This window comes from Mus pahari, chromosome 17, assembly GCF_900095145.1.
Source record: "Mus pahari chromosome 17, PAHARI_EIJ_v1.1, whole genome shotgun sequence".
In the NCBI taxonomy this organism is placed as follows: Eukaryota; Metazoa; Chordata; class Mammalia; order Rodentia; family Muridae; genus Mus; species Mus pahari.
The window spans coordinates 53961544-53980431 of NC_034606.1; the positions used below are offsets into that span (position 1 = coordinate 53961544).

The 18888-nt window shown below is 45.0% G+C and overlaps 1 protein-coding gene across 1 annotated transcript in view; it reads left to right on the plus strand.

Moving 5' to 3' along the window:
• The first annotated feature begins 1237 nt into the window (after positions 1–1237).
• The window catches only part of Mov10l1 (Mov10 like RISC complex RNA helicase 1), a 62382-nt gene continuing 44731 nt past the window's right edge, over positions 1238–18888 (plus strand). Inside the window, exons 1-9 of the mRNA XM_021217102.1 lie at positions 1238–1334; positions 3705–3889; positions 6414–6576; positions 12305–12417; positions 13085–13269; positions 14323–14463; positions 14954–15180; positions 15566–15689; positions 17007–17201. Coding sequence (XP_021072761.1) covers positions 1238–1334; positions 3705–3889; positions 6414–6576; positions 12305–12417; positions 13085–13269; positions 14323–14463; positions 14954–15180; positions 15566–15689; positions 17007–17201 — 1430 coding nt within the window. The remainder of the gene's footprint in view (positions 1335–3704; positions 3890–6413; positions 6577–12304; positions 12418–13084; positions 13270–14322; positions 14464–14953; positions 15181–15565; positions 15690–17006; positions 17202–18888) is intronic.

The following is an 18888-nucleotide window of genomic DNA, read 5'->3' on the forward strand; positions in this document are numbered from 1 at the left end:
TCTGAGTAACACACTTGAGAAGGTTTTATGACAGCCTCTAAATGTTTAATTGAAGAGTGTCAATGATGTACAAACAGACAAACTTAATCTAGAACTAAATCAGATCCCCAACAAACACAACAGAATACATGTTGTTTATGACACACAGAACATCCGGTGAAGGAGATTCAGGAGATCAACAAAGTGGGGAACACCCTGGATAAGGTTTGTGTTCTATTTTGTTTTGAGACAGCCTCTCACTATTTAGCCCTGGCAGGCCTAGAACTAACTATGAAGACCAAACTGGCCTGGAAGTCACAGAAATCTGCCTGCCTCTTCCTCCCAAGTCCTTTTAAAGGTGTAGATCACCAGGCCCTGACAAGTTTTAAAAACAGAAGTCATCCAAATTGTACTAAGACTGACTAAATTACATCAGTAGCCAAAACTCTCTAAATAGCCGTATCCCGACAACATGCCTGTGGGGGTTGAGGTGGGGAAACAGCAAAATAAAACTCAAACCACAAGACAAAAAGGAAATTGCGATTCAAATTATAGGATGCACCTTAACCAAAATTTATAGTTTTAAATGCTTACTTAAAAACAGTGAGCAAACAAAACCAAACTTTAGGATGTAGTTCTGTTGACAGATTTAAGCATGGCAGGCTTTGGGCCTCTAACACAGCCTAATGCATTGTGATAGCACAGGTCTGTAACCTCTGAACCTGGGAGATGGAGGCAGGGCATCAGGAATGCAAGAACATCCTTGGCTACGTCGCGAGTTCATAGCCTAGGTATATAGCATCCATTCTCAAACAAACAAACAAACAGACAGACAGACAAGTAAAGCTGTTAATGTTAGGAACATTGGAATAGAGGGACCATCCTACGAAACTGCTCCTTAGGTCGCACTGGGTAGTGAAACTCTTTTTACTTAAGTGGATTGAGCAGAAACGTCTGCCCCAGCTTCATGCTGCATTCATCCGCACACTGCGCAGGCCAGGCCTCTCGTCACTGGCGCGAGGACCTCCGTGCTTCCTCACGTGCTAACCGCCAACCTCTCACGGCTAACGGTCGAGCCTCGTGGAATATACAAGGACCCCATTGGCTGAGTTCTATGACAGGCAGGCGCAGGCGCAGACGCGAGAACCCCCATTGGCTGACTTCTACAGGCGCATGCGTGCTGGCCCATGGGCGGGGCTGCGGCGTGCGGGGGCGGGCGAGAAGCTGGGGCGGAGGTGGAGGCCGCCGAGTGGATGCCATGCTGCGCCTCGCTGCCAAGCTGGTGTCCTTCTTCTGGAGGAGGGAGGATGTCCCTGAGGAGGAGGTCGGGCAACCAGGGCAGGAGCTGCCGGAAGGTAAGGGTGCAGGGAGCATTCCGCAGGAAGCCCTCGGCAGGCCTGGGAGGTGGGGCGAAGCTGTGACCCCTCGGGTCAGGCGCTCCCGCCTTCCTTCGGTGGTTCGAGAACAGGCCTTTGGAAGCTTAGGCTTGGCCCTCGCTTCTTTCCGCAAACCCAGCGGGCTGTATCTCTTAGTCATTTTCTCAGAGAGAAAAAAAGGTGCGTGATTTTGCACGGGGGCCTTGCTATTCTTGGGCCAATGCCATGGCTACCTCTTTGTCCCTTTCCTTCACTGTGCGTGATTTTGTGCGACACGCGCCAACCGGATATCGCTGCCCACCTCTGCCTGGTTTTGGTCCCCACTGAGCTCTCAGTGGGATGAATGAGGTCCGGAAACCATCATGCTACCACTTCCGAGTTGTCCTTTCCAAAAACAATGGAAGTCATCCTCCTTGGATTCTTTATCATCCCCAGACTTCCAATTCTGGCATTTCTGAAGTAGCAACAACAACAACAAAAAAAATAATTCTATGGTTGTGGGGGTCACCACAACAGGAGGAGCTATATTAAAGAAAGGGTCGCAGTGTTAGAACCATTGCCAAGAACAGTGGCTTTCCGGCATGAGCTTGGTTTCACTCCAGAGTTAACCAGGTTTCCTCTTCCCGGAGCTCAGGGCCATGCTTGCTGCCTTTCTTTCTAGTTTACCTTTTGCGTGAGAACTTGGGCTAGTGGCTCCCTGGATTTCGCCAGCCTCTAAAAGAGTGAAATTTCGGAGAGAAGCTAAAAATAACACTTAAAAAAAAAAGTTGTTGAGCAAAACATGGTAAAGAAAAGGCCTTTTGTATTTAGATGTGCTAATTTCTGTAACAAAATATAACCCGGAGAAGATAATGGCATATGGCCAAAGGGGCGGTTCTCAACCTGTAGGTCATGGCCCCCATAAGGGGGGGGGTGTCACATATCAGCTATTTACATTATGATTCGCAATGGTAGCAAAAATACAGATGTATAGTAGCAAGAAAAACAATTTTATGGTTGAGGTCACCACAACATTAGGAACTATTTTAAAGGAAGGTTGAGAACCACACTGTTAAAAAAAAAAAAAAATAGTGGCTTTCTGCAACAGCTTGAGTTCCAGTTTTATGGTGTTGTGTCATGTGTACTGGCTGATTTTGTGTGTCAACTTGACACAGGCTGGAGTTATCATAGAGAAAAGAGCTTCAGTTGAGTAAATACCTCCATGAGATCCAGCTGTAAGGCATTTTCTCAATTAGTGATCAAGAGGGGAGGAGGGCCCATTGTGGGTGGTACCATCCCTGGGCTGGTAGCCTTGAGTTCTATAAGAAAGTAAGCTGAGCAAGCTAGGGGAAGCAAGCCAGTAAGAAACATCCCTCCATGGCCTCTGCATCAGCTCCTGCTTCCTGACCTGTTTGAGTTCCAGTACTGACTTCCTTTGGTGTGAAAGTATAAGCTGAATAAACCCTTTTCTCTCCAATTTGTTTCTTGGTCATGATGTTTGTGCAGGAACAGAAACCCTGACTAAGACAGTAGCCTGATCAGGGTACTGGAAGGTTTGCCAGTGAAAGGTCACAGGAAAGGTATAGTGAGGACTCAAAGATGGTATCTGGAGCTCCAGTTCATGAAAGATCACCGAATGACCAAGTTTCTGTACTTTCTTGGCGTAGATACACTTTTCTATGCCCCAGTGTTGTGTTTGGAACCTTCTTAAGACTGTGGCTTTGATGGTGACAGGGGCAAATAGCACATGTCTAGGACTCCTCCGGTGTCTTGTTTAAGCCTGACAGTGTCTGGGGCCCCTTAGCCTGTGCCTGCCCCTCAGAAGTCTGCTCGTCCATCGCACAGTTATTTAACCGTCTTAACAGTGGTCATGTAGAGATAGCTACCACCCTCGGGGTACACATGGTAGAAGAGCCAGAGTCAAACCAGCCAGGCAGGCTTGGTAGTCTAAGCTCTCCCCATGTTCACTGCCTGAGCCCCTCAGAACCTAGGATTCTGTTTCAAAGTCATTCTTCTAAGCTTATCTCAATGGCAGCTTCTCTGGGTCAGTCTGTTAAGTTCCTGTCCCCAATGAATGCCCACACTTTGCCTTTCTCCTGGGGAGTTTAATTGTAGTGAGATTTGGGATCCCCCCTTTTAGATTTATCGTTTATGTGTGTGTGGGGAGGAATATACCACATGTGTGGGGTACCTGCAGAGGCCAGAAGAAAGTATGAGATCCTCAGCCACTATAGATGGTTATGACCCCCTCCCATGGTTGCTGGGAACTGAACTTGGGTTCTCTGGAGGAACAGCGAGCACTCTGCCCTTCGTTCTGGTCCTGGGATGATTATTTATTATTAATACAACCCCTGTGCTCACTTATTTCAGGTGACACCAGGTTGAAAACGGTGCAGGGCGTTGTGACAAGGTACTGCAGTGACTACGGCATGATTGACGACCTGATCTACTTTTCCAACGATGCTGTGACTAGTAAAGTGCTTCTGAACGTCGGGCAGGAGGTTATCGCTGTCGTCGAACAAAACAAAGTGTCAAATGGACTGAAAGCGATCAGAGTAAGTCTTAGTGTATAAGGAGTGGTCACTCCTCAACCTGAGTCACCACGTATGTTAGCTTCTTAGTCATGGACTAGCCAAGAAGAACGTAGTCAAGTCAGCCTGTGAGTGAGGAGGGGGCGCTTTATTTGTTAGAGTGATTTCTGTTTTGTTTTTTTTTAACAAAACAAAACAAATGATGATAATTGTAAATGATCAAGTCATAGACATTTGTAACTCAAAAAGTAAAGTCTTCCTGTACGTTTATGCTATGGCAAATACTCACGAATAGGTTTTATTCTCTAGTGTTTTAAAAATATTATGTACAATTACAAGATTGGCTGAGTGAGTTAACACACAAGGTCTCTGTGGTTTCTAGACCTACCTGGTCTACACACTGAGTTCCAGGCTAGCCAAGGCTTCATGGTGAAGAAAAACAAAAGTATAAAGCTGGACTCTGTTATCTGACTATCAAAGATGGCCAGTGGCATCTATTCAGTAATTTACTTCTTCATATAAAACTAGTTCTTTAGTACTATAAGTTCTTAGTGGTAGAAAATGATAGGTTAAATTAAATTGATCAAACTACTATTGAGTTAATAGTTACTGACGTTGCATTGGCCTCTTTGCATGGATGTTAGGATCTGTACTCTGAACCACATGGCCCCCTGCAGGGCTCTCAGCTCCTGAGTTACTGCTTCAGCTCTCACAATTGCCTTTGACGTTGTTACAGTGTTTCATTTTATATCACTACATGGTTAAGTTTTTTTTATTTTAATCTGTCTCTTTGATGGTTGATTCTTAAACATTCTTTTCTTAAAAAAAATAGAATCTTGTTATATAGCCTAAACTAAACTAGTGAGATTCACAGTCTTCTGCCTTAGCCACCCAAATGCCAGATTTAACCTATGCACCACCATGTCCACATTCTTTTAGAAGCTTAATTTCCTTTTTGTATTCATTATTGCTAGCACATAGAAACAAAACAAATTGTTGTATGCCTAATACTTGACAAATTCAGTTATTAGGTTTATCCATTTGGGGGCTGTTTTAGAATGTAAAATTTAGGAACTTATACACACAGGATTAAGCAATTTGTGAATGAAGGCAGTTTTAGTAGTTTCTGGTTTGGATGCCTTTGGTTCGGTTTCTTACCTAAGTGCTTTGCTGAGGACTTTGAGCACAGTGTTGAGTGGAGGGAGGAGACTGGCACTCTGGCCTGCTTCTTGACCTGCAGAGGAGAGCTTTCCATCTTTCAGCTGTGGGTTGATGTTAGCCATGGATTTTTCATTTACAGTCTTCACTATGCTGGAGAACTTCTCTTTGTATTCCTACTTTGTTGTTTATATTGTGAAGGACTGTTGGAACATTGTGAGGGTTTGGGGGCGGGGGCAGGGGAGATAAAAGGTGGATGCCATCATGCCCGGCCTGGAAACTTTTAAGATAAAATTTTTGTGGCATCTGTTTATTGCATAGTGACAGTTTTCATGATGACATTAGAGATGTTTTTAGTACTTTTTTTAAAAAAAATGTATGTATGAGTGTTTTGCCTGCATGTGTGTCTGTGTGCTTCATGTGTGTGCATGAGAAGGCCAGAAGAAGACATCAGAGAGCTACAGATGGAACGAGAGCTGCAGGTGGCTGCTAGTTGCTTTGCAGATGTTGGGGATTAAATCCAGCTCCTTTGAAAGACCCGTCAGTGCTCTTAACTACTGAAGCCCAAAGATATTTTTATACAAGTATGACATATAAAGAAACCATCCTTTCTTTCTTCCCTATTCCAGAAGGTTTGAATTTTATTAAATAATTTTTATGTGTCAATGGAAATACATGACTATTTCATTCTATCAATGTGATGTTGACTGAATTTGAAATTTTTAACTACTTCTGCATTTGTTCGTGGTATATGCTCCTTATAATATGCTGTTACATTCAGTTTGCTAATGTTTTCATATTTATTCAGAAGAGATTGCTATACAGCTCTGTCTCCAAAAATATGTTAGTTCAATCCTGCCTCCCATAGTGGTGGAATTACCAGTGAGGTCAGGAGTGGGATTCATGCACTTTTAAAGGACAAGCCAGAGAGCCCCTTAAACATCCCTTCAGGAGCTGGAGAGATGGCTCAGTGGTTAAGAATGCTTGTTGTTCCTGTGTGTGACCCAGCATCCATATCATCTGGCTTACAGCCACTTTTTACTCCAGCAGTTAGATACTGTCTTCTAACTCACATGCACACACATGACTAAAAACCAAAAAGATTTTTTCTTTGAGACAGGGTATCACTGTGTAGACCTGGTTGACTTGGAACTCTCACGTAAATCAGACTGGCCTCTGATGGAGACCCACCAGCCTCTGTGTCCTCGGTGCTTTTTAACACTTTAAAAACTCAGCCCCTTCTGAAGGCACTCCTGTGAGTCAGAAAACAAATCCTCACCATCCCTGCCATACCTGGTCAGGGCTTCCCAGTTCGGGGTGGGGATGTTGCCCGTAGTCTGTCTTTAGCCTTGCTTATGGCAGTGTAAAGAGCCGTTCTTTCGTCTCACAGGTGGAAGCCGTCTCTGACAAATGGGAAGACGATAACAAACACTCCAGCAAAGGGCTGTCAGACTCCAGCCCCAGAATGCTGATTGGCTGTGTGACTTCCATGTTGGAAGGTGCTGGCTATATCAACCAGACCACATACTTCTCTCTGGAGTGTGTGTGTGAAGGTAAATTAAGTTTAGTTGCCTATGTGTGTCATGGAAAGAGTCATGTTTACAAGTGACTGCCAGGTGTTGGCCTCACACAAGGATTCTTGCATGTTGAGTGAACTTTGGATTGGAGATCACTGTTTCAATACTTGTTTTGTTTTTAATCTGTCAAATATATTGATTGATCATTAAGTTGTTAATATAAGAATGGTGTGTTCGTCTAAGACAGTGGTTCGTCTAAGACAGTGGTTCTCAACCTTCCTAATGCTGCAGTCCTTTAATACAGTTCCTCATGTTGTGGTGACCAAACCCCACAAATTCATTTCATTGCTACTTCTTAACTGTAATTTTGCTGCTGTTAGGAATTGTAAATACTTTTGCAGAGAGAGGTTTACCGGGGGGTGGGGGGGTGGTTTGAGAACCACAGGGTGAGAACCACTGGGAAATGTCCTTTCTTTCTTTGTTAAGACAGAATTTTACACTGTAGGCCAGGTTAGAACTTAGCAGTGACCTTCCTACTTTTGTCTCTTGAGTGCTTGATCTGACTACAGGTCTAAGCTACAGCATTGGCTTAAGAACAATTCTTTCTAAGATACTTCACGTGTGTTAAAGTAAGACTTGGATCACCTTGCGTTTTCCAGAGAATATATATCCAAATTTTCTTTCTAGCCAAACTAAAATTTTGCTTTTATGTTTAAAGAAAGAATTTGCTTATGTCATTTGCTGAGTTGAATTAGATCTGTGTGCTGTTTAACTGCTCTGGAGTGGAGACTGCTAGTCACTGGAGACAAGAACAGCAGAGTCAGTTTTTCCTCCAGGCAAAATGCTGTACACACTGCAAACTGTACTGTGGGAGTTGCTTTTGGACTGTATGGCACTAGGCTACATGTCAAAAGATAAATATCAGCTGCCCTGTAACCTGGGTGCCAGCCAACCAGGAAGCTTCCTGTGTTACTCTGACCCAGACCTCTGGTTGCTAAAATGAAGTTGACAGGTAACTATTGGGGGTTTTGAAACCTATTTTTTCAAAGGAATCTCAGTTCTGGTAGAAGGTTGCCTGTGATTATTTAGACTGCTCAGCCATGCCAGCTAGAAGCCATTCCCAGGGCAACCTTGATGGGAGATGTCCCCAGAGAGAAAAGGCAGAAGGTGTTTCATACTGCAGCTGTTGACTGTGTTGTGGAAACCTTTCTGGAATAGCACTCTGAACCAGTGGTAGTGTAAGACAGGACACACTATCAGTCCACTGAAAGCAGAATAATTCCTGAAAGACTTTGGCATCAGGTCCAGTTTATAGTTGCATTTTATACTCTAAAACCATAAGGTTAGGAGAGGGACAAGTGATCATGACTTTACGTACATGTATGCACAGTCAGCCAGTTGTTAGGGTAGTGACTGATGCTTCAGCAATGACTGATTTCTCCAGCTCCTCCTGTTTCGGGTAGCAAATGAACGAACGCTTAGAAATGGGTAGTGGAAATAGAACTTAAGCAAATCACCAAATCAGCATCTAATAATTGGTCCTTTCTACTTATTCTGCTTCACTAGAGGTACAAAAGGTTAACCTGAGGAGTAGGGCGTGCTTATAGATTTCCTAATAAGAAAATCTCAAGGGCTGCAAAGATTCTTCTATGTGCTCAGAGATGTGAAATATGCCCACTGACCATAGCAAAAGAACATCCTTGGGAGAAAATACAATATGAAAGATCCTTTCCTACAGCCCCTGGGTAAGATTCCAAAGCATGGGGTCCAAATAGTGAGTAGCAGATAGACCAAGGGGCTTTTCCTATATCCAGGACTCTAGCACCATGTGCAGTCCAGTGAGGGCCACCCTGGCTCAGCTGCCTCCTTGTTAATTAAAGTAGTCTCTTGAACTGTTCTTATCTCTGATATTCTGAGGTCCTTTGTTGCTTTTAAGGCCCGTACCCAAGGCTGGTCAGATTGCTCAGTGGGTATAGGTACTTATTATGCAACACTGTCAGCCTGAGTATGAGCCCTAGAACTGTTGTAAAGATGATAGGAGAAAGAACTGAGTCTACAGAGTTGGCCTCTGACCTCCACATATATGCCGCATCAGAGTCAGGAGGATCTCTTGAGTTCAAAACCAGCCTGATCTACATAGCAAGTTCTAGGATATCTAGGACTACATAAAAAACCCTGTCTCAAAAAACTAAAAAAAAAAAATGATAGTAATAGTAAATTTTTTAAAAGTTAAATCTTGTACCAACATCTGCCCTCTCTTCTCGTATCCCTCCTGCCTTCCAGCCCCTATCTCAGTGACAGAGTCCTTTGCCCTGCCAAGGCAGACAGTTGGTACAGCTCCTCCATGCCTGCCTGTTCTCTGCTCTCTCAGCCTGGTCATTTGACCCATTCAGTCCTGTTCCTGGTGATCAAAGAAAGTGTTAGCAGAGGGTGGTAAGGAGAGAGCTGGCAAGGTACTCTGCATGTGCCCACAACTTTTGGGGGTCACTCAGATGCAGCTAGGCGTGGCCACATGACTTTTTTTCTGTGCTGTTACATATCTGAGAAGAGGTGCTAACATTAAAATTAAGCTGCTTTTGGTCAGCATTTTGATAGTATAATAACCAATGTTGAAGATGGTGCTTTTCATAAACACGCAGTACAAAATAATAGAATTATATTAAGGATCATTTCAGAAACTGTTAGAAAATTGGCCCTAATTTCAAGATATAATTATAACATTTTTTGAGGCAGAATCTCACTATATAGTCCTGACTGACCTGGAACTCACTATATAGACCAGGCTGACTTTGAACTTAGATATGTGCCTTCCTCTGCCTCACAAATGATAAAAGGCATGTACCAGCACACCTGGCTTATTTGACATTTACTTATGAAGCTCAAGTCAGCAACGCACATAGCAGGTTTTAGGGTCATACATTCTGTGAGGTTAATAATACTTAATGTCAACCTGGCTGAATTGAAAATTATCCAAGAGGCACACTCTGCGTGTGGGCTGCACCATGGCACAGGCAGGGCCCAGAGTGAATGAAACAGGAAAAGCAGACAGCAACCTCGGCATGGGAACTTACTCTTCTTTGCTTCCTGAGAGTGGACATGGGGTGAACAGCCACCTCACATTCCAGCCAGCACCACAGAGGTGCTCTCAATGCCATCCTTCCCTCCCTCTTCAAACTGGGACCCAAAAAATCTTCCCTTGTAAGTTGGTTTTGTTAAGTATTTTGTCTCAGCAGTAAGATAAGATAAGCAGTAATGCAACTAATACAGGCAACACTGAGAAGCAAGGCTGTGCTGTGAGGAACCTGGCCGTAAGGTTCGTAGGAGTTTGGAAGTTGTGTGCAGAAGTATGGAAGAGTCTGGAGCTTGAAGCTAGAGACGCCCGAGAACTGTATGAGTTTAATGGGCTGTTCTGTTGGGAACATGGAAGACAGGAATGGAACACCAACTCTTGACTCACAGCACTTCAGAAAGCACTCAGGGCTGTACTGGAAGTTCACCTACAAGCAAATTTGACTGCTTCCTGCTTATATCCTCAAAGCTTGAGTAAGACTGAATTTAAATGCAGTGAACTAAGTTGTTTGGTGGAGGACATTTCAAGGTACAGTGCACATCAGCTGTGGCGTGGTCACTGTTTGCTGCTCTTTCTCAGATTATAGTGAGATAGAGCAGAAAAATAGAGTTAGTGTGAGTGTAGTTGAAGTTACAGATGCCGCAGTGCCAAGAAAGCAGCTGAATTCTTAAAACATGTCAGCATTAAGAGGAGCTCAGACTTGGCGCTGATGGCAAGAAGTGTGAAAGGAGAGAGTGGAACTGAGAAGGACACGGCAGAGGTGCTGTGCTCCACAGTGTTTGCCTGCAGTGTTTTCCCAGCCCTAGCCACCAAGGTCTATAGAAGCTATGGTAGAAGGGAACCAAACTACATCTTAAACTGGAAACAGAACTTAACAATGCTGTCTTATGGTGCTGGTTTTCTTAATGGGCTATTAGGGAAATTTGCACCAAAGTTCCAGGAAGCCACTAAGTGTAAGACAGGGTTAGATTTCCTGGAAGAAGGCCTTGAGAAATCATTGCATGAAATAGTGAAGACTAATTCCATAATGAAGAACTCAGTATGTCCAACAAGGAAAGCTTCACACATAGAAAAGAGCTGCCCCAAGCTGTAGACAGCAGAGCTAAAGGAGCAGCGATGTCAAGGCTGTTGGAGCCCAAAATGAGTCCATTGTAAGATCTCAGGTGCAAGGCATAGACTGCAGAGTTGGTGTTTGCCTTACTGGGTTTTGGTGTTGCTTGGCTGGATCAGTGTTGCTTTGCTGTGCCTCAATATCTCCCTTTTGAATTAGGGATGTGTACTGGGTCCATATGTAGCTTGATTTTTGTTTGTTGATATTACAGAGGCTCACACTTAAGAGGATGCCTGGATCCTGGTAGAGTCTCTGGTTAAGTTTTGAAGAGTGTTGACCTTAGGGACCTTTTTTGCATTATGAAATACTATGAGCTTTTGAGGGCCAGAGGTGGAATGTTAGGATTTTAGGTGTCAAGTTGACAATTAGTATACTTGGTTACTATTCACTGTCAATGTAACTGGATTTAGAATCACAAGAGATATCTCTGGGCATGAAAGTGTTTCCGGAGAGATTTAAGCAAGGAGGGAAGATCCATCTTAAATGTGGGTGGCATCAGCCTATGGCCTGGGCTACCCCCAGTCTTTGTCTAGTCTGATCCTGACTGTGGCTGTACAGTGACTGGCTACATCGTGCTCTTTCCGGCACTGTGAGGTCTGCTCTCTGCAGCACACACTCTGGGTCATCGTGGATTGTGCCCTGAGCAACACCAAAGCTCCTTCCCTAAGCAGCTTTTTTCAGGCACTTTGTTGTCATAACAAGAAAAGTACTACACTAACACAGTACACTTCAAAGACACACTGATGTGTGTGCTCATGTGCATCTGTGTATATGTGCACTTGTGCTTGAGCACAAGTCTTTGTGCACATACTCTCCAGCATGATGTGCATATATTTTGTTTTGAAGGCCATAGGTTAGATATCAGGTGTCTTCTTCAATTGCTGTTCACTTTTCACTTATTTATTCTGACATAATTCAGCCCAAGCCTACCATCTGCATTGCTTTTATGTGGACTCTGGAATTTTACCTCATGTGTATCCTTTCTCCTAAGTCCCAATTCTTTGGGTATTCATTCTGGTTTTGGTTTTTTGAGACTGGATCTCACTATGTAGCTCTGGCTTGGAACTCTCTGTGTAGGTTAGGCTGGCCTTGAATTCACAGATAGGCCTGCCTCTGCCTTCTGAGTGCTGGGATTTAAGGCGTGCACCATGACACCTGGTTAAAATTACTTTTAATATGGCAAAATAAAGAAAATAGATTCTGAGGGAAAGTCTGAGATGACAAGCCTGATTTAAGAATGAATGACCATACTGGGTTCTCTTCCCTTCTCTTCGAGCAGCGGCTCTCACCCTTGTGGGGTCCCATGTGAGACGTTCACATTAGGCTTCATAACCATGGCAGAATCACAGTTATGAAGGATCAATGAAATAATTGTATGATTGGGGGGTACCACAACATGAGGAACTGTATTAAAGGGTCCCAGTATTAGGAAGGTTGAGATTCAGTGTCTTAGCAGCTGGAGGGTGGTTGGTACCTAAAACAGAAATCAGGGAAGCTGGCCTGGAAATTACTTGAGCATGTCATAAGTTCAGAGTACACTGCACATTTGAGTGCTATTGAAATTTTCTCTTTGGCCATTTCAGGTTTCCACCCATGCAAGGGAGACTGGGTAGAGGCTGAGTATTGGATCAGGCCAGGGACATGGAGCAGTGAGGCAATCTCTGTGAAGCCTCTGAGGTACAAGCGTGTGGACAAGGTAATGCGCTGATGAATGCTTTCCTGTTTTCTGAAGGAAATAGAGTGAGACTGGAGCAGTCGCTCAGCGGTGAAGAGCGCTGGCTGTTCCTCCAGGGGACCTAGATTTGATCCCTGGCACCCGCGTGGTGGCTCACATCTGTCTAACTCCAGTTCCAGGGGATCCATTGCCCTCCCTCTTCTGGTATCCCAGGACCCTGCATGCATGTAGTACAAAGACATTCAGGCAAAGCCTCCCCACACAAAAAGTAAAGTCATTTAGAAAAGGAAGTAGAGAAAATGGCATGCTTCTCTAACTAAGGTCTGATGGCATGCCCCTGGATGTGTTACAGATGTTCTAGGACACAGCGTGTACATGATGAATTGAGGCCCTCGAGCTTGTCAGCTGATGATTTAGGGATGACGTGGGTTACAGCAGCATTAGGTTTTGCACTGGTTTAAGGTGGATGCATGAAGTAGATATAGCAGAGACACTGGGGAAAGGTGTCAGGCACCACCACCAACCTCTCACTCAGCCTGACCCCTCCAGGCTCTGTGCATCCATGTTGTACTGGACCTTACTGTTTCTAAGGCCAGCCTGGGTTATTCAGATTCAGAGAGGCAAATGTTGAGAAATGTGCCTCTTATCTGTATACACTTTGAAGCAATATCCAGCACTGCACTTGCAGGTTTGCATTTCCAGCCTGTGTGGGAGGAACGGGGTGATAGAGGACAGCATCTTCTTCAGCCTGGACTCCTTGAAGCTGCCGGAAGGGTACATACCGAGGAGACACGACATTGTCAATGCTGTGGTTGTGGAGAGCAGCCAGTCATGCTACATCTGGAGAGCACTGTGCATGACCCCTGTGAAGAGGTGGTATCCAAACAATTCTTTGGAAATAAAAGGGCCAGTTTTAAGCATGCTTTAAAGAGTTGTAGTCAAGTGCTGTCTACCTTTTCAGTCAGTCACGGGTTGTGTGTATGATGCTGGTTCTGTTAGATCATACCACCAGACTGACAGCTTGGTTCAGCACTTAAAGGTACTTGCTGTTAAGACTGACAGCCTGAGTTCAATCCCTAGGACTGACATATTAAGAGAGGACTACCGGAGGTTGTCCTCTGGCATCCATGTGATCCATAACATGTATAAACACACATGAGGGGGGTAGAGTGAGAGAGGGGGAGGGGCGGGGAGAGGTTTAAACTTAGGTGTGATACTGACATAAGGATGGAATCCTGATACGCCATTTTTAGCATGTGTGACTGACAGTAAAGCCAGAGTAGTAGACATTTCAGACCCTGCATCTACTGGCTAAGAAAAATCATCTTTGTGGTTGAGTGAAGGTAGAATTCCAAGAGTCTCTTTGTTTTTAGAAACAAACTAGCTAGAATCTCTAGTTCTGGATGTACTAAAACTCTGTGTAGACCAGGCTGGCCTCAGACTCATAGCCATCCACCTGCCTCTGCCTCCCATTAGGTGTGACACTGCACACCTGGCCCCAAGAGTCCCTTAATCCCATTGTAAAGGAAATGTAGTCATATAGCCTTAAATTGTACTTAAAAGAAAAAAAATCCCAAACACAAGTTTGGGAGATCTCTGAATGAGAAGCCCTGTGTGTCTCCTTCCCTCCTTCCAACAGCCATCCCTTGTAGTCTGGGAGGCAATAGAAAGCAGAGATCTCAGCAGTGAGGTCCCTATGGGAGTAGGTCAGATGCCACTGTTCGTCCTGTTAGCTTTTGGGGGGATTTGTGATGCTCTTCTGTGAGATGACTTGAGAAATTGTGGGACTTGCAGAATCCCTGACTGGGTCCTCCATCATGCTATCGGTCATTTGGTGCTACAGGGAGGCGGGAGGACGATGAGAAGAGATGGCAGTGCTGGAGGGAGTCTGCACCTCCGCCCTTTTGACACTGTTGTCTTCTGCAGAGGTGCCACTATTGGTGAGGCCCCTCAGGAGCCCTATGGAACCCTCTTACTGAAAAACAAAGGGGATATTGAAGTTACAAGAATGACCAATTTTGGAACATTGAAGGAAGGAGAAAGCAAATCAATCGTGATCTGGATAGAGTAAGTGTGCCCTGGAGTTTCTGGTAAAGGGATACAAGTTGCTTTTAAACTGTGACTTAAGATACTCTGTAGAAATAATTATATGTCTATCTTCCCTCTGAAAGTCTATAAAATATTTCATCCCTTGGCTGGTGAGCTGCCTCAGTTGGTAAAGGCTCTCACTGTGCAGGCCTGGAAACCTAATGTTAGCCCCCAAACCCACACTAAGGTGGAAGGAGAGTGCTGGCTCCCTTGAGCTATTCTCCAGCCTATACAAGCTCATCCTGAGGCATGTACCTACACACATACTGCAGGAGAATTACTGAAAGGTCAAGGCTGGTCTGTATAACAAAAGTATCTATCACTTTCTTCAGATTATACCCTCAAATGTCCTTCAAACTGTAGGTGCATGCAGGGACCCTTTGCAACACTGAATTGTGTGGGTTTGGTTGACTGTAATGTCAGCTCTGGAAGTCCTGACATAGTACATGATCTTTTTTCTTTTTTCCAGGAATAAAGGAAAGATTCCTCAGGAGCTTGTCAGTTGCAGACTGGCTAACTGGGACAAAGCACACCAGTTTAGATGTGAGACACAGGGCAGAGGCCAGTCCTGCTCAGGAGCAGTTGCTGTTTCGGTTCCTGAGGGTGAAAATGTTAATTCATTGAATCATCACAGAGAAGACAAAACTGATGAGATGCCAGAGAGCAGTCTGGTGAACAACACAGACATCTCTCCAGGTAACTGGTGCAGCAGCTTCCCCATGAGGTCCAGGAACTGAGCTGGCCTTTTGACTTGTAACTTAACAAGTTCACCTATGCCCTGGCAATACTTAATGTCTTAAGCCTTTTGAATTTGGGTCCTTCTGTTCCTGCATTGTCGGGGTTGGGATAGGGCCCGAAACAGCTTCACACAGAGTAGCACGTGCTTTAGGAGATAGGAGTACTCCTCAGCTAGGGAGATTTCCAGGGCCAGACACCTCTCCCCATCCTGGCTGGTCTCGTGGGTACATCCCATGCCCTGCTTCCCTGTCTGTTAATGCCTTCAAATGTTGATGTGTGTGTGAGCATTCATTCCCAACACTGTTACCTTCCCACAACCTGTTGGTATAAATGTCGTCTCCAGATGGCTGCGCTTGTAAAGAAGAAAGTAGAGAAAAAGGAAACACGCCAGAGAAACAGGAGCCAGGGCCTGGGGGGCTCCTTCCTCCAGGGGAGAAGACTTCCATTGTGGTCACATGCAGTGCCAAGTATGTGCTTGTTTCTCCATGGGTCATATGTGATGCTTACATGGTAAACCATTCATGCCTGTCTCTAATAGAACCAAATCACAAAGACAAGCATGGGCCCAGAACACGACTACCTAGGATGGGATCCACTCTCAACCTTCAGCAGACAACCTGACTCCATCTTTGCAAAGAAAATACTGTTTGTGACCCATTTAGATGTGAGCATTCTCTGCTGCTTCTGAGCCTTTCTGATGGTGGCCATCTTGAACTCATTTCCACTGTGTCTTGGTGTCCCCGAGATCTCAGTCCATCTATGTCCCTTCCTCATCCTCTGGGAATCTCTTAGTGAACAGAGAGGCCAAGGGGGCAAAAGGAGCCCAGCCCAGACTGGAAAGTCCTGCGTCCACTCTGCATGTCCTTGCGTCTCCTAACATTCTGGCTGCTCAAAAGCATGTGGCCATGAAGGTTGATATTTGGTCCAGGCTCCTTTCATATCACCAGCCATTTACATCCTTTTGAAGATGTAAATCTGACTGCCTTCATCAGGTTGTAGGTAACCTTTAACCAAGCACAAGTCCTTCAGTCACCTGTATAAAATGCAGGGCCTTAGCTGGGTTTCTAACCATAAAGCAACAGGAGTACCTAGGTCAAGAAGACTGTAGTTCTAAATAGAGGATACTGTGCACAACAGCACCTGTGTCAGAACCACCCTGGAAGTAAACAGTCAGGTGAAAACCACACCATTTCAGTCACAGGGGGAGTCAGGAATATGGGAAGTTTGGGAATGTTGAAAGTATTTTCCCTGTTAAATTTCAGAGTTACGGAAAGGACTGTTTTAAGCACCTGATTTTATCTTGATGTATTAGTTACCTTGCCTGTTGCAGTGATAAAGTACCCTGGGGGCGGTGGCGGGGGGTTAAGGCCTATCTCCCTGGTGATTGTAGATCCTACCACACTGACAATTGAGGTTACCCACCACACTTGAGAAATACTACATTTCTTGTTTTATAAAGTAAACTTTTCTGTGTAAAAAAATTACTAAAAAAATCAGCACGGCTGCTCCTTATAGCTTTGCAGCATCCTTAAATAACGAAAGTGGAATCAGATTGAATCTGTCTCACTGAAAACTGAGATGAGGGCTGGAGAGATGGCTCAGTGGGTAAGGGCACCCGGCTGCTCTTCTGAAGGTCCGGAGTTCAAATCCCAGCAACCACATGGTGGCTCATAACCATCTGTAACAAGATCTGACTCCCTCTTCTGGGGTGTCTGAAGATAGCTACAGTGTACTTACATATAATAAATAAATAAAACTGAGGAATTTTCTATTTTTCTTTCAAGAAACCCTGGCCGTTGCAAGGAGCTGCTTCTGCTCTGTTTCTCCAACTTTCTTATTGGGCGACATCTTGAAGTGAACGTGGTGAGCAGCGAGGAGGCCCTGATAGCTGTGCGTGAGCCATTTTCTTGGAAGAAGCCTAAAAGCTCCCAAACATTAGTGTCTGCAAAGACTACAGTTGTTGTGACCACACAGAAAAGGTATCTGGAGATGGGTGTGTGACTTTCTGTGTTTGCTTTATATGTTCTGGAGTGACAGACACGTGTCCCCTGCCCCGCCCCACCCCCTTGTCATTCCCTTCCTCCCCAGATGAGGAGGTGACAAGGGCAGGGCCTGTGTTTGAGCTTCTTTCCTTACTGTTTTTGGGGCAGGATGCATGTCCATGGAACTTAGGACAGATTCTGTGACTGTTCCCACCAGTGTCTATGCAAGCCAGGCCCCATGCACTCCTCAGCTCTGCTTTTCCTTGGCAGATATTGGGGCCACTTGAAAGCAGAATGGATTGACTCTTGGCTCTTCCTGTCCACTGGATAGGACTGGCTCTGCTGCCCTCTGCTGTAGCATCAGCAGTGGGTCTGTGCCTTGCTGGCTGGTTTGTATTGAGCCCCAGGATTACTTGACTTAAGCACAGGTTTGTGGGTGACCCATTTCTGTCTGTCTGGGTTAGGTCCCGGGTCCATCTGCTCTTGTCTGCAATTAACAAAACATAAAACTTCTGAGGAACACATTTTGTTATAAGTTTGGTCCAAAGCCCAGTGACCTGTGTGAGGGTTAAATGGCTTTGTTCTGGGTGCTGGACACATTGTCATGCTTCTGTCACTCCTAAGGGTTTGAGTTCAGGTGCCACCCACAGTCCAGCAGGCAAGAATATTATTTCTCTAATACTGGAAAATTCTGGATTTCAGATCATGTTAACCCAGTACATTCTAAGACAGAGGATAATGGACTTGTGCATTGTAGACTGAAAGGAGAGTGTATTAGCAGACAGTATTATGGGATTGCTAAACTTGACCTTGGCCATTGTTTGGAAGGCAGCTGTGGACACCTTGCTTCTTTAGACCATTGTTTGAATTACAGCACTGTGACCAAGAAGCTGTGTGGCTTTGAGAAATTTTCTTGACCTCTCTGTGCCTTAACTTCATTTGTAAGTGATGTCTCTACCTCATGTAGTTTGAGGAGTAAATGGTTAGAGCACATAAAATGCACAGTTTCCTGGCACAGAGCAGTCAGTGCTGATGGTTCCTGCTCACTTCTGGGTACATGGCTAGAGAAGAAGCCCAGATTGGGAGCAAGATAGCACCCTGTCTGCAGGCACGGAGAGTCCACGAGATGGGTGGTGATTGTAACAGCAAGTACTCTGGTTTCCACCGTCCAGCCAGAGTTTCTCAAGAGGAAGCTAAGATACCCACCAACAAACACAAATGCTCTGCTAGCTATTTCCCTGGGAGGATTAGCACATCCGTGTACGAGACTTCCTCCAGGTGAGTGGTTCTCGGCCTTCCTGATGCAGCAAGCCTAATCCAGTTCCTCGTAGTGTGGTGGCCCCAGCCATAAAATTATTTCATTGACTTCACAGTTATAAGTTTGCTACTGTTACGAGTCATAATGTAAATATCTGATGTTCAGGACATCTGACATGTGACCTCAGAGGGGTCGTGATCCCTCGGTTGAAGACTGCTGCTCTAGACTAAGACTGCTGGTTTTCCTGGCAGTCTTTGCAGTGGTGGACACACCCTCCCTGCTGTCTGATGCCTACGTGTGCTGCCAGGACTTCCTGCTCACTCAGTCACAGTGCTCTCTCGTGCTCCTGTTGTAGACATCAGGGTGGCGTCATGCACTACATCAGACTTCTGTACATTTTGTTGGTGGTGGTTTTTTGAGACAGGG